General features: G+C 43.6%; 1 protein-coding gene and 1 pseudogene across 1 annotated transcript in view; both read right to left on the reverse strand.

Annotated features, from left to right (window-relative positions):
• The window catches only part of PDCL3 (phosducin-like 3), a 58426-nt gene extending 47275 nt beyond the window's left edge, over positions 1-11151 (reverse strand). Inside the window, exons 1-3 of the mRNA XM_006870772.1 lie at positions 11092-11151; positions 5891-5965; positions 4860-4895 (exon numbers count right to left, since the gene is read on the reverse strand). Of these exons, the coding sequence (XP_006870834.1) occupies positions 4860-4895; positions 5891-5965; positions 11092-11151 (171 nt within the window). The remainder of the gene's footprint in view (positions 1-4859; positions 4896-5890; positions 5966-11091) is intronic.
• A 254-nt stretch (positions 11152-11405) lies between these two features.
• LOC102820052 overlaps positions 11406-15584 on the reverse strand; it is an 8921-nt pseudogene continuing 4742 nt past the window's right edge.

A 15584-nucleotide genomic window follows, 5' to 3' on the forward strand; every position in this document is an offset into this window, starting at 1 on the left:
AACAAATTAATAACAAGCATACTGCTTTGATTTTAAGTGTGTGTGGTTCATTTCTCAGAACATTAACACAATAGTATCTGACCCAAGTTGATCTTGCCTGGGGCCTTACTAGCCTGCTCTTAGCACCCAAAATGCTAATGAACTTTATGGCACAATTACACTGGTTTCTTTCCAGCAAGGGCAGGGAGGAGGGGGAAGAGGGGTGTTAGGGAAGGAACCATTGAAGTCCAGTGCATTCCAATTCAGATAACAAAACCATTACCTCATGATTTAATAATAAAAAAAGACAGCAGGACTTCATTTCAATTTCACAAAGTCTCATGACTAAAGACAAGCCAAATTTTTAGCAGCCAGGCCACAACACCTAGTAACCTGTATTACTTAATCTCAGTAAAAGAGGGAGGGCAGGGTTCAATCAGTCTCTAAAGTGAGCCAACGGTTGCTATCCTAGTCTTTTCCCTCCTCTTCTCTTTATAAGCTTCTTTGTAACTAGTCTGCTAAAGCAGTACCAAAAAATGGCATTTAAAAAATACTTTTCAATAAAAATTGAAATGTTGTGTCACCATTACTTTATTTTTAACACAACTGAATATTCTAGTGATTCCAGAACAAAAGGAATATATTTAAATATTGTTCACAGAAAAGAATTTTAACATCTCTGAGAATTCAAAATAAAGACTGGATTGCCTTCTTAGATTCAGTTTTCCTTTGTCATTGAATTCTGAAAAAGAAAAGAAACATGTAGAGCTTAGGTCAGATCAGTCTAAGAATCAAGACAAGGACTATGGGCATGTAATTATATAAAATGTTTTTCAAATTATACCTCAATTCAAAATGTCATAAACACCCAGATTCATTTCCCCATAATCAGTGCTTATAAGATTTGTTTCGCTGTATTGCACTAGATTAATGTGAATGTTTTGGGCTCAGGGAATGTGTTCCTGCTGTTTTCCCCTGGTGGGATATCTTTCCCATGTATTTGGACAGCTTTCTGAGGCTCTGGGTTGCCAGCCTGCTGGGGTTGAGCTCCAGGAAGTAGATTGAGATGCATGGGCAGGACAGTAGCTGCAGGTCCTCAGCTCCATCAGAAGTAGAAGAGGCACAGAGTTGTTTTTGTGCCTAGACCTCCTCTTCCACAGGCCTGAAGGCCAAGGAACCTGTCCAGATTTAAACTCTGGATCTCAAAGCACCATTGAATTGAGGGAACAACCTTGTCTGGCTGTGTTCAGAAATGTTCTCACTTAGGGGTCCTAGTAGTTCCCACAGGTTCCTTGGTGCCCTCCCAAAGCCTTTCAGGATAGGTTTTGCTTTATCAAAGGAGTCAGATGAGATGTCATGGAGAACCCAGCTGGGCTGTGTGGAGCCTTTATCTCCATTACAGGAGGAGACAACATATCTACAAAATGTTGGGCATGGAAGCAAAGACTGTTACATTTGCCCAGATAACTTGCTTCTCTAGGCTAGGTAGATCCTATCCGGTGCTGTGAGCGGGAAAAGAAAGTTCTGAGTGGTTCTTTATGTCCCCCTTTCTTCAAAGAATAGCCACTCTGGCTTCCTCTCCTTCCCAAGGAAGGGGGACCCAGTTTGAGACATGGCATTAGCTTGGAAGAAAAAAGCTACAATGAAACTGACCTTTGGAATAGTCTATTGGACATTGTCTTCAGTATTCCTTCCATTTCTTGGCTGGAAAAAATATATAGATAATAATTCAGAACTTCCTGGATCTTATTTCTTGGTTTCAGATCCTCTTGGAACCCTAGAGACTTTTTTTTCTTCTAAATTGGATGCCAGCACCGCCAGTAGGACCTTCCCTGCTAAGCCCCAACCCCTTGCTGTCTGAAGTCCTCTGTACAGTGTTCTAGGCTCCCTTGCTGCTCCTAGGATCCTAACACTGTCCCCACACCCCACTTCCTCCACCCTAACTTAGCCTTGGCTTATCTGGCAGGGTGATCCTCAAACCATCCATCCCAGAACTTCTGATCCCAAAGAGATCATCACAGAGAGGTACTGTTTCTCAAAGTACTTTGCAAAGAATAACCTACTAATAGGTCTTCTGGTAGCATAGTAGTTATGAATCAGGCTGCGAACCTTAAGGTCAGCAGTTTGAAACTACCCAGCTATTCCGCTGGAGGAAGATGAAGCGTTCTGCTCCTGTAAAGGTTTATAGCCTCGGAAACCCTGTACAAGGTTGCTATGAGTCAGAACCGACTCCATGGCACATAACCACCACCACTAGGTCCTGTAGATCAAAAAAGTATGTGGGCCAGGAGGCAGGGTAGGGAGAGCTTCTATGGTCAAACACATTTAAGCCAAGTTAAACAGGTTGCTGCTTGCAGAGCTTTTCTGAGTCTGTAATGTGCTGGTGTGCACTGTGGGTCATAGAGAATACTAGGTGCAGTGTTTCCTATCTTATTTGACTTTTGCAAAGTATCTCTTAGCACCAGTGATCCAAGGAATAGAGTTTGGGGGAGAGCACTGATTGAGTTCAGTACTCACATTTTTCTAATGCAAACACTGAGGATCTGCAGGGTGAACATAACTAATGAATGTTGTTGTTAAGTGCAGTCGAGTTAGTTCCAACTCATAGAAACCCCATATAGGGTTTCTGAGGATGGTGGGTTTGAACCACTGACTTTATGGTTAGCAGTTCAATGCTTATCTTACAATGCCTCACCAGTACTCCTAACTAATGAATTGTTATTGTTGTTGTTAAGTGCCATTGAGTCTGCTCTGACCCATAGCGACCTTGTATACGGTTTCCAAGGAGTAGCTGGTGAGGTTTGAACCACTGAACTTGTGGTTCAAACCAACTTTGCAGTCCAGCACATTAACCCACAGCACTAATGAACAGCAGCTTAAAAACTAAAGTAGAATATTCATGTGGGCCATAGTGAATTTACTTGGCATGACTCTTCTAGCCATAGTCTGTTGAAGCCTACACATACGGCATATGTGGTTCTAAGTTGGGAAATGGTTGTTTTTGCCATTCTGCTGGATGTAAAGTGAGTCATTTCAGAGAGGGGAACGGAAATGTCGTGAGCATCAAGAAAGTGGCGGTGAAACCAAGAGCATGAGACAGAGCTCCAGCCTGAGGAGCGAGCAAGTAAATCTGAGTGCCTTTGGGCAATGAGTTGGCTTCCAGAATGAAGTGCCCTTTGGCCATTTATCAGCAGCCTAAAGGAGCTTTGTAACACTTACCTGAGTAGGGCAAGGCAGAGGCAAGAGAACACCCTAGCTGAGAGGCTGAGGAGCAGAGGTCGGTGTGCCTGTGGTGAAAACTCTATGGCTGACACGAGGTGCTCCTGACTCAAAGGACTGTATTCTGACCCTTAATTATACCTAGTCAGTTTCTCTAATAAACCCCATAATTGTGAGTGTTGTCTGTGAGTTCTGTGTGGCCATTACAACAGAGTAACAAACCTAGCAGAGAAGAGCACCATGGGGAGGGATGGTTGATGTCAGAATGAGGTAAAGAAGGTTGGAGGATGGAGGCATGTCTGACCTCTGCCTCATCACAGTCAGCCTGGGGATGATGTGGCGTTTCAGTCTCCTTCCCTGCTATGTAGCCAGGGGTCACATGCAACCTCCATGCCCTTTGTGCATCATGACTGCCTGACCTTTGCAAGAGCCTACTGTTCGACCTGGGAATGAAAAGAGGGTGGGGCCCAGACTCCCCTTGCCAAAGTGTTTTGGGGCCATGCATAGACCTTTCTCTATAGCTGCCATCATGCTGGCCCCTGACTCATGGAGATCTCATACACGGAATGAAACTCCGCCCAGTGCTATGTCATCCTCGTGATTGGTTGTGACCCAGACAATGGAGATGCCATAGAGTTTTCAGTGGCTGGTTTACTAGGCCTTTTGTACTAGTCCAGGAATCAACCTGAGTCATCCACATAGGAAACAAGAGTTTGATCACTGAACCATCGCTGCCTTGTATAGACCTTAATGCTAAGGGACATGGACTAGGTTCTGGCTGGCCCATCCTCTGCTCTCTCAGAACTGTGGTGCTTTCCACCCTATTGCCTGGGGTCCTTCCTTTGTAAGTATCAAGTTTGTGGAAGATTACAACTGAGTGTCGTGCCCCAGTAAGTGGGTAAGAGAACTGGCACCCTTATTCACCAGTTCTTAATGGGGCCCTGGCAGTCCTTATTGTGGAATTGTCCCACAGGCAGGATGACAGAGTGACTCAGAGTTAGAAAATAACAAAGAGAAATTGTGTTATACCCTGAAAAGAAAAAATGGTCTTCCCAAGATGGCAGCATAATCCTGAAACATAAAGAAACATAAATCATTATGTACTCACTTGTACCAAGATCATTCTGAAATCTAGGTGGCAGGAACAGTTTTCAAAGCATGGGCCTTGGACCAAAAGTCTCAACAACACTCAGAATTTGCTAGAAATGGAAATTCTCAGACCTCCACCTTAGACCTTCTGAAACTCTGGGGGATGGAACCCAGAAACCTATGTTGTCACAAGTCTTGCAGGTGATTCTAATGCACATGAAAGTCTGAGACCACGGCATATGGAGTCTGTGTCCACGTCTAATCCACTCCCCAGTATGTGCCAAGGAAACTCATGTACTCTTGGGAGTAGATATCCTCACTATTCATTTGTAAGACTGGAGATGAAATATTAAGTCAGAGGCATTGCCACCATGGCAAGCCAAGGGAAACCCCCAATTAAATGCTGAACCTCAAAGAAGACCTTTGGGGCTACATTTGGGGATCAGTTCTTGCCAGAGTCATGTAGAGGGATTGCAAGGGGGCAAAGCTGCAAGCACTCCCCTAGATTGTTTTGTCGTGTGGGCATTTTGTTTTGTTTTTTTCGGGTTACAAACTCCACAGGGCTTACATACCTTCTTGGTAAAGTCCACTCCAGCCGTCCCCTGCCCCTGTGAGAGAATGAGGCACAGGTTACTTTAACTAAAACCTCTTCTCTGAGACTAGTAGTTCTGTTGTGATTCTACACCGCTCATGTGCCATTCTAAGGAAGCCAGAAGTATGGTGCTACAAAACAGTACCCAATGACAAGTCTCTGCTGGAAGGCAGCTTATTTTCTTGATTTGAATTCTCATTTGTATCATTGCCTCTCCCAAGAGCTCCAGTTTTAAATTGACCAGTGGCTTAGGCAAATGTTCTGCTGTTGAGAAAATTTTAAGTCAGTTTTTCCACTTCTTCAGCTTGTTCTTTGCCTGGTGGGTTTGGCTAAGAATAAAGTCAGACTAACCTGGCAGACTACAGTTAGTCTGGCTGGGTATCAGACACATGTGGCCTGTGTTTAGGATGACCAACCCTCCTCAGAGTTTTCCCCAGGACTGAGGGCTTTCCCAGGCTTCTTAGAATTTTCAAAGTAAAATCGTGACATTCTGGGCAAACTAGAATGATTGTGCTATCGTATGTGTCCTCGGTACCCAAAAGAATTTTGGTGTGTTTGTTTTTTCACTAGCATTCAACAAAAATTTTATTAACATTATATATATAATGGCTAAACAGGTCATTTCTACACTAAAAAACCAAACGCAGCAAACACAAAAGGCTCTGAGATGTGGACAAAAGGCAGGGCAATAGGGGAAGTAGAGAAGATTCCGTATCAAGGAAGCAGGCTCAAGTTAAATGAAAACAAACAAAACCTCCAAAAAAGAGGCACTTGTGGTGCCTCCCTCATCCCTTATTGGGTGACTGACAGTCTGGAAACCAAGGCTCCCGGAAGTGAAAGCATTTGTGTGAGGTCAGACGTCCAGCGGGTTCTGATCTAAAGCTTTCTCCCAGGGTGGAAAGTCCAGATTTAGGGAGAGAATGAAAGTGAGCCCAAGGCAACGGCACACGTTTACCATACACGAACTTCCAGCGGCACAGAACGAGATGGTGGAATAAAAACAGCACATACTCTCCGCAGATCTCTTCTCATTCTTCGGTTAGCCAGCTTTGCAGCGAGGCGCATTAAAGGACGCACAGGAAGAATCTGCAACAAAAAGGCGCAGTCAGAGCAGAAATTTCTAAAAGGGTCAGACACAAGGCTCAGACATTAACACCGCAGAACTTATTTGGAGAGCCTGGGGCTATATTCCGTCCTCTGGCTCACTTCCTTTACAAATGGGTTTAATTTTCTGAGTAAAACAATTTCAGAGCCTAAGCTTGAAATTTTATGTTTTCAATAAAGAACCAATTACCATGATAGCAGGTTTCGATTTCAAGACATCATTTAAAAATATTCCTTTAGGATTGAGTCAGACTTTTATCTGCATTAACCCTTCAGAGCGCTGGTGTGGTGCCGTAGGATAAATACTGACCTCAAGATCAGTAGTCCAAACCCAGCAGCCGCTCCTTGGGAGCCTATACAGGGCTGCTGCGCGTTGGAACTGACTCAACGGCACTTAACAACAACATTCTGCCCTTCTGGATTGGAGTTCTTTGCCTCAAAGAAGCACCTCTCTTGCAAGTTCTTTCTGCCAAGCGTTCTATTCTGAGGGACAGCACCGTCACCTTCCGCCCTGGTTCCTTTTTCCATCCTGGTGTGGTGCTACAGGACAAGTACTGGATTGCAATGTTGGTTTGAACAAGGTCTATGATTCAAACACACCAGCTGCTCCTCAGAAACCCTATCCAGGGTCATTATGAGTCAGAATCAACTCCATGGCACTTAACCACAACAGCATAATTACTTAGGCCAAGATGGCCAAACTTCATCTCTCATACTTCGGGCATATTGTCAGAAGGGATCAGTCACTGGAGAAGGATATCATGTTTGCTAAGGTCAGGGGGTCAGAGAAAAAGAGGAAGACCCCCAACGAGATGGATTGGCCAAGTGGCAGCATCAATGGACTCAAGCGTGGCAACAGTAGTGAAGTTGGCCCAGGATCGGCAGTGTTTTGTTCTGCTGTGCATAAGGTCGCTATGAGTCAGTACCAACTCGATGGCACCTAACAATAACAGCAACAACTGTCATAGGAGCTATAGGGTTGCTCTGACTCAGAATCAAACCCATGGAAATGTTTTTTCTTGTTGCGGTTTTGGTTTATACTTGTCTATGATTGCTCGCCTGCACACATGTCTAGCTAGTTCTCTCTGAATCCCTTCTGGGTATTTGGGCTCAGAGTAAATGCAAATGAGTGTCCTAGCATTTATCTTTTCCTTTTTACCACCCTTCTTTCTCTCTTTGTGTTGGGCATACCACTTCTTGATCATTGTTGCTGGGTGCCTTTGAGTCTATTTCCAACCCATAACGACCCTATGTGACAGAATGAAACTATCCCGTAGGGTTTGTTGGGCTGTGATCTTTAAAGGAGAAGATTGCCTGGTCTTTATATCTCAGAGCAACTAGCAGTCAAGCACTTAACCTTTGTGCTACCAGGGCTATTCCCATCCTTATCTATTCTCTACTCTCTGTCCCACATGACTGTCATGAAAGTACGCATGTGGGCTCTGAGAGCCTACATCCACCTCTTTGTAGCTTTGCACTAGCCTCCTGTTGTTGTTGTTAGGTGCCTTCGAGTCAGATACTAACTCATAGTGACCCTGTGCACAGCAGAAGGAAACACTGCCTGATCCTGGGCCAACCTCACTATTGTTGCCTCTTAATGATCAAATAGTGTGCAAATGGCCTTGTCAGTGGCATCTTTACAGCTTTACCCCATCTGCCTTGGGGACCACCTGCATCATGTAACCCACTTACATAAGTCAGTTACATAACAGTTGGCAGCCTTGTCTTCTTTGTTCTGCTACCAATTCAGCCAGGGCAGAACTGGGGGGCGGTACAGATTCTCCTGGGGCGGATTCTCCAGAAGAGACCCTCATATTGCAGCCACTTTCAGAGACAATAAAGTGGTATAAATCCCCTTGTAGACAGCCCCATAGTTTGCTTTTGTTTTGCCTCTCTGAGTTCAAAGGGAACCTGCCTGGAGTTGAGCTGCAATACAATGACCCATGAACCCTTACTGCTTAAATAAACAAGGCACTCTTGAAGATCCGAGAAGACTTAATGATATAAATGACTTTCTTATTGTTGCAAACATCTATGTGACACATTAGCCAATTTAACACTTTTTTCTGGTGTACAATTCAGTAACACCAAGTATATCAATTACGCTGTGCAATCGTTGCTAAAACCCATTGCCAAATTTTCCATCACCATGAACAAACTCAATGCTTCCTAAACAATCACTCTCACTTGTAAGTGATTTTCTAAAGGTGAAATTTCAGCTGCTGTGAACAGGGCACCTGAATTATCAAGTGTGTTGTATGACCTTCCCAAGAGTCCTCAAACGTTACCCCACAGAAATTTACCTCTCTACTCACTGTAAGAAAATAAGACGTGGTGATCATCCCATAGCACATACCCACTGTGATAGTCAGGAAAGATGCATGTGGATGGATGCTCCTGGGGGTTTGGTACTTTACATTTCACAAAGTACTTTTCAACACTTAAAAACAGATAGTGATATGCAACAATGAAAATAGAGCACAGAATTTTAACAGGCTTTCCCTGTAGCCTGTTACAAATCGGACTGCTAACTTCAACAAGTGGAAACTACAAGCAGTTCTGTGGGAGAAAGAGGAGGCTTTCTGCTCCTGTAAAGATTTGCAGCCTCGGAAACCGTGTACAGGTCTTTGTGAGTTGGAACCAACTCCATGGCACATAACCACCACCACCACCACCACCACCACCCAGTTTAAGTGAACAATAAAAATAAATAATTTCTTAACTTGATTTTCCTTTTTTTTCTGTAGTTTTATTCTCTGACTTTTCAGATCTGTCAGTCGACCACCATTCTCACCCAGAGAGAGAGCTAAAATCCTTTCTGCCCAAGAAGACAACACTAAAAAGCTCTCACTCAGAGGGCATCTGGAAGTGCCCTACTCTTGTACTTGTCTGCATATATTAATTAAGAAGACAGATGTGGCTTTCTGCTCCCATAAAGATTTACAGCCTCAGAAACCCTGTGCAGGGTCGCTATGAGTCCGAACCGACTCTACGGCACACAACCACCACCACCACCACCACCAAAGATTTACAGCCTCAGAAACCCTGTGCAGGGTCGCTATGAGTCCGAACCGACTCTACGGCACATAACAACAACAACAACAACAAGAGGCATGCAGAAGAGAATCCCTTTTGCAAAAAGGATAATGATCATAAAATACTGACCCCAGTTTTAACTCGATGTCTTGGCTCCTGAAATCTGGAGTAGTGAAATAAAAACTAAGAAAAAACAAAAGACTCAATTAGTACTAAGCTCCACTTGCTCTAAAAGGGGAAGTAGCGTGTGCTTGCTACTGAGTTAGGTATACTCACCCTTTTGCAAATGTCTTGATTAACCTTAGAAAAATAATTGTGCGAATAAATTACAGGGACAAGAAATTAGTAGTATGGTTTTCAGTATGCTACATCATGGATTATGTCTGACTTACCTGAATATTATTAAATGAACTGGCGATCTAAAATTAAATGTTTCCATTATACAAATTGAATAAGAGAAAGAAAGTTGCCATAATTTTTCTGAGAATTAATTTTATCCTCTCAGTCTTTGGCGAGGGTGGCAGTGGTAAATCATACTCTATGATTTATAATAAATAAGCAAAAACCCAAACTAGCTGCTGTCAAGTTGATTCTGACTTGGTTACTCAGCATGTGTCAGAGTAGAACTATGCTCCATAGGGTTTTCAAGGGCTGTAATCTTGTAGTGTAGTGGTTACAAATCAGGCTGTGAACCTCAGGGTCAGCAGTTCGAAACTACCAGCTGTTCCACGGGAGAAAGATGAGGCTTTCTGCTCCCGTAAAGATTTACAGCCTTGGAAACCTTGTACAGGGTCACTATGGGTCAGAACTGACTCCACGGCACATAACAACAACAACAATCTTTCAGAAGTAGATCATCAGACCTCCCTTCCCAGACACCTCTTAGTGTACTGATTTGCCCAACCTCTTAACCATTTGACCCACCCTGGAACTGCAAAACCAGGTGCTATGGAATCAGTTCCAATTTGTGTGTCAGAGTAGAATTGTGCTCCATAGGATTATAAAAAACAAATAAACCTGTTGCCTTGTAATTGATTCCAACTCTTAGCAACCTCATAGGACAGTATAGAACTGCCTTATAGAGTTTTTAAGGCTATAATCTTTATAGTAGGAACCAGGGTGCCCCAGTGGTTAAGTACTGGGCTGTTAACGGAAAGGTCAGTGGTCTGTTCAAACCCACCAACCACTCTGGAGAGAAAGATGTGACAGTCTGCTTTCTAAAGGTCACAGCTTTGGAATCTTTGTGGGGCAGTTCTACTGTGTTCTACAGAGTCACTATGAACTGGGAAAAAGCTATTATTGGTGGGTTTCAACCACCAACCTTGTGGTTCAAACAGACATTGCAGTACAGTGCTTATCCTACAGTGCCACACGAGAGCTCCAATCTGCTTATGGCTAATCTTTACAGAAGCAACATCTTTCTATAGGGAATGAACCAAGCTCTTAACTACTGCATCACTAGGGCTCCTTCCATAGGGTTTTAGTGATACCTAAATCAGTTCCCAGATAACTGACTCAGACATGAATAAAATAATTATTGAAGCTTTAGTGTATTGCTAGAATTCTAATTTTTAGGGTTGGCTCAAATTTACCAAATCTTTTTCTTTTTTAAATGCTCACTTTCTACATGAATTTTCATTCTTCTTTCAGAAAGCCCAATTTTTAAATTTCTCAGTCTTTGTTGGAACTCTACTTGGTCCTTGTTTAAATGTCTGATAGCCTAGAAAATCTCTATGCAGCCTATCTGACTCAAGGGCCAAGTTATGTGAGCATGTAGAATCATCATATAAAACCACAGAATATGTTTTCATGCCCGTGTCTTATGCAATTGCTAGAAATGATTATCGTGAAAGATCTTTTAATCTGCTGATCTGCTAATATTAATCATTTGCATCTCATTCACATTTACACATTCTTGAATTATCTCAAACTTCAATCAAAACAGAAATTAAAGTTGTTAAGTAACACATCTAATATTATTGCTGTGAATAAAAATTAAATGCATGTTCCTACAAACTTTGTGAAGAGTTTCTGCAATATAAGCAGGTGAAAAGCTATGTATTCTTTCTCACTCTGTCTCTCACGTCATACTTCTCCTTTTCCTCTACCCCATTCTTGCACGGGTTGTACATGCACACATATGCACACACTATAATTAATAAACATGGATCATCATAGAGGCTCTCTGGAAATTTACTGTTTATAATGACTATTTTTAAACCAGCAGAAAGTATTTACTGTTTTCACAGTACCTACTTTTCTTGCTAACATCTGCTCACAATCATGTGTGTGTGTGTACATGAACACTTATTGGGCAAATAATTGCTTTTTGTACTATGTTCACCAACTTTACACTGTTACTTTTCAAGCCAAAAAATAACAAGGATTATGAAGAATTTTTTTGGTGCTTTTGCTTGCTAAACATTTTATATACACCTTTCTTGCTTTGTGTTTTTTTTCTGCTTAAAAAAATACATAGTTAAAATTTTACTTACAAATTTTGTTTATTATCGATTTATAAACTAAAATGTAAGTTCAATGAAAGTAGGTATTTTTGTCTATTTTAATCACTCTGTATCTGTAACACCCGGGGCATGGAATGTTATCTAGGAATATATATTTTAATGAATGAATAGTGTATCTCTGTGTTCATAAGAACCTACTGCCTCCCCCCACCCCCCCATCCGAACTTCTTGTAGTACCATAAAGTAACCAGTAACATGAAATGTTTCCATGTATCTGTAGAATGTAACTGTTTTCTGAACTGCCTCAAGATAAAGTTCTCTGGATCACAGTTCTGGATTCTGCTGTAGACCAGAGCTGGATATGGGCTGGCAGTCCTCGAAACGCATACACATCAATGGACAAATGAGAGAACCAAAGCTCCAAGAGAGAAAGGGACTTGTTCAAGGTCACAGTTCAAGGTAGCAGTAAAACCAACAGCAATCATGGTCTTTCTACTAATAATTTTGAAGTATTGGTGGTTTTGGTCACAGAACAACCCCTGGTCATCCGTGGTTGACAATAATCAATGGAATTAAGCTTTGGGAGAACGGAGACCATGGAGGGGAAATTCATTCTAGGAGGGTCCTGCACTTAGGAAAAGCCCAGTTGCGCACTGCAGTAGCACAAGTGACAGACACACTCCTACTTCCACTGTGGAGGCAAGGGATACTCGCCCAAGCTGTATGTGAAGGACAAGAAAGTTCCTTCAGAGAGAAGTGGCGGGCAGTGTAAGAAATGGAGGACTCTGATTCTTACCCTGAACCTTTGCTTCAGGCTCCGAGACTGTAAAGATTACTTCTGAAGATGAGAGGCAACAGTTGATTTCAAGCGTGCATGATGATAAACTTCAAATAAGAGGAAATTGGCAGGATATATTTATATTTGAGAGAGAAAGTAGCATCTGGATCTCAAAGAATGAGACTAAGTTGCACCAAGAGGTAGTAGTAAATATTACCTCAACCCTGTTTGAATGGTAGTGATTTTTAAAAATGGAAACCAATGAGTGGTGGCAAAGTTGTAGAGAAACTGGAATGTTCATTTATTGCTAGCAGGACTGCAAAATGGTATAGCACTGTGGAAAACAGTTTGGTGATTTCTCAAAAAGTTGAACATGAAACTACCATGGTGGTGGTGGTGGTGGTGTGTGCCATGGAGTCAGTTCTGACCCATAGTGATCCTGAATAGGAGTTCCAAGGTTGTAAATCTTTACAGGAGCAGAAAGCCTCATCTTTCTCCTGCGAACAGCTGATAGTTTCGAACTGCTAACCTTGAGATTATCAGTTTGACTCATAACCACTATGCTACCAGAGCGCCTTAAAACTACCATATGATCCCGCAATCCCAATCCTAGGTATATGAAGTGAAACCAAGAACACAAACAGAAACTCTATACCAATGCTCATCGAGGCAGTTATCATAAAGCTAAAGGTTGCCAACAATTTAAATGTCCACCAACATATATTAATGGCTGTTTTTTAAAATGTGGTGTTATAGACACAATGAAATGCTACTGAGTCATAAAGAGAAAAGCAGTTCTGTTGCACGCCACGGCACGGATAAACTTAGAAAACTCTATGCAGAGTGAAAAAAGTCAGTTACAAAAGGACAAATATTGTATGATCTCCTGTATATGAAATAAGAAAATCTATAAAAACCAAAGTCTACTAATGATTGTCAGGGGAGATGGGCTAAAGGAGCGTTTTGCTTAAAGGGCATTATTGTTGTTGTTAAGTGTCATCGAGTCGGTTCCAACTCATATCGACACTGTATAGGGTTTTCGAAGCATGGCTGATGAGTTTGAACCACCGACATGGTTCAAAAAGACCTTGCAGTCCAGTGCTTATGCTACAGTGCCAATGGTACTGGAATGATTTAGAAAAGGTAATGAGGACAACATGAAGAATGTAATTAATGGCATATGTAGAAATTATTGAGATGAAATATGTTTTGCTATGTATATTTTCACCACAGTTATAATAATTTTGGGGGTGGGTAGTTTGGAAGGTGCTTTACACAGGTAAAAAACTGAGATAAAGGCACAGGATAATAAACAAAAAGGGTCCAGAATGGAGACATGAAGCCACACTAAAAAGTAGGACCAGGGTGAGGGTAGGCAGCATCTATCACACTGAAGGTTTTATTTCAGCAGACAGACATCCCTCCCTGGCTTTAAAAAAAATCAGGTGGAAGGTAGGTGGGAGGGGGCGGGGTCACGGGGTCAGAATGTCACCACACCCAACAGGGAGCTGAGCTCCCATCCAAGAACTCTAGGCCCCTTGGAGGCTACACTCCCGAGTCTGTGCTTGCTCCTAGACAGGGAAGAGCTGAGTTTTCTAACATCTATTAAGAAAAAAAAAATCTATCAAATATGTTCATTCTCACAGAGGCAAGTGCTGGGTCCTCAGGGGAAGAGATGGGGCTGAGAGCAGCTGGGGCCCCAGAGGCAAACCTGGGCTGGCAGGAGATCCTGGCACTACAGTCTGCATTTGGTTTGTATCTGCCTGTTGAGCTGGTTCTCTGACCCAGTGTTCAGCTTCAGCTCCAGCTCCCGCTCCCGCTCCCGCTCCTTAGCCTGGGGAATCAGATATAGGATTTGTTGTTTCTGCCGCTGCTGGCCTGTAGGCTGCTTACCCTTCTTTTTGCTTAATGACTTCATGGTTTTCTCTTGTGTCAAAGACTTGGTCATCCACTGTTGGGCCCCACTAAGCTGGTCATCACCTTTGATCTCCACAAAGTTGATTTCCTCCCTTCCTCAGTTCCTCTTGCCCTGCAGTCACTTAAGTGCTTCGTTATGGATGAAGGAGGCATCTGGGGCAAGTTCCTGCGAGGGGCCAGGGCCGTACCCTGTTAAGAAGAGTCACCACCACTGAACTAATCCTGACAACAAGCACCAGCAGCATTGGGATCACCACATGTGGAAAACTGATTGCAGCTGTGGTTGTCCCCAGGCTTAGGCATCCAAGGGGCCCCACTTGAACTGCCATGGTGAATTCAAGGGGCCTTGGCTGCATGGCCTTGGAAGGGACAGTGGAGATAGGATCAGGGTATGGCTCAACTCCAGGGGCTCAGCCTTGTCAGGGAGGGAGGGAAAAGTTATCCGGGGCTACTTCCTCATCACTGTCACCCTCCTCCTATGTCATCTGAATAAGGGCAGCACTGTTGGCAGCAGCCTTGATGGCAGAGAGTGACGGAGTGGTGGTTGTGGTGCCCATAACTGGGGCAAGAGAGGAAGGCTTCGTCGTAGGGGCTAGTCTGGAGGGCTTAGTGTCAGAGGAGGTGTCCCAGAGTTTCCGGGAAAAGGCTTGGGACAGGATCCAAGGCTTTGTCCCTTTCACAGTCAGGTTTTTAGGTTGGGGAAGCAAGGCAGACAAGCCAGTACCCTCGCCAGATCCCTGAAGGACAGTTTCTTCTTTGTGATTCTTCTTCCTCAGAATCTGAATCCCTGTGTGCAGCTCCGGCGCCGCCACAATCTTCGTGCGCTCTGTCAGGCACCACCAATGGGGGACACAGACTGACAGGGCCTGGGGGTAAGGGTCATCGCCTCTTCCTCCTCCTCCTCCTTCTCCTCCTCCTCCTCCTCAGGCTCCGGCTCCACCTCATCTGGTGCACTCTCATCGCTGCTGGCATAAGCAACCAGTGACAGGGTGCCTCCCGCCTTTGGGGAGCCCTTGCGGGCAGATGAGGCCTACTCGAAACCAGGGATGTGCGGCGGCCTAGTGGGCCCCACCACTCAGCAGGATGGGGAATCAAAGAGCCCATTCCCTGTAGGAGCCCATGGCCATGGTTGATATCTACCTAATAAGGGAACTGGTAGCTTAGTGCTTACGAATCGGGCTGCTAACCTCACAGTCAGCAGTTCGAAACTACCAGCTGGTTTGCAGGAGAAAAATGAGGCTTTCTGCTCCCATAAAGATTTACAGCCTCGAAAACCCTATACAGGGTCTCTATGGGTCAGAACCAACTCCACGGCACAAAACCACCACCACCTTCACTTAAGCACTTAGTCCCGGGCAACTACATACACACAGCTAACGGCTGCCAAGTCTCAATAGAATATATA

Source organism: Chrysochloris asiatica, unplaced genomic scaffold, assembly GCF_000296735.1.
Source record: "Chrysochloris asiatica unplaced genomic scaffold, ChrAsi1.0 scaffold00150, whole genome shotgun sequence".
In the NCBI taxonomy this organism is placed as follows: Eukaryota; Metazoa; Chordata; class Mammalia; order Afrosoricida; family Chrysochloridae; genus Chrysochloris; species Chrysochloris asiatica.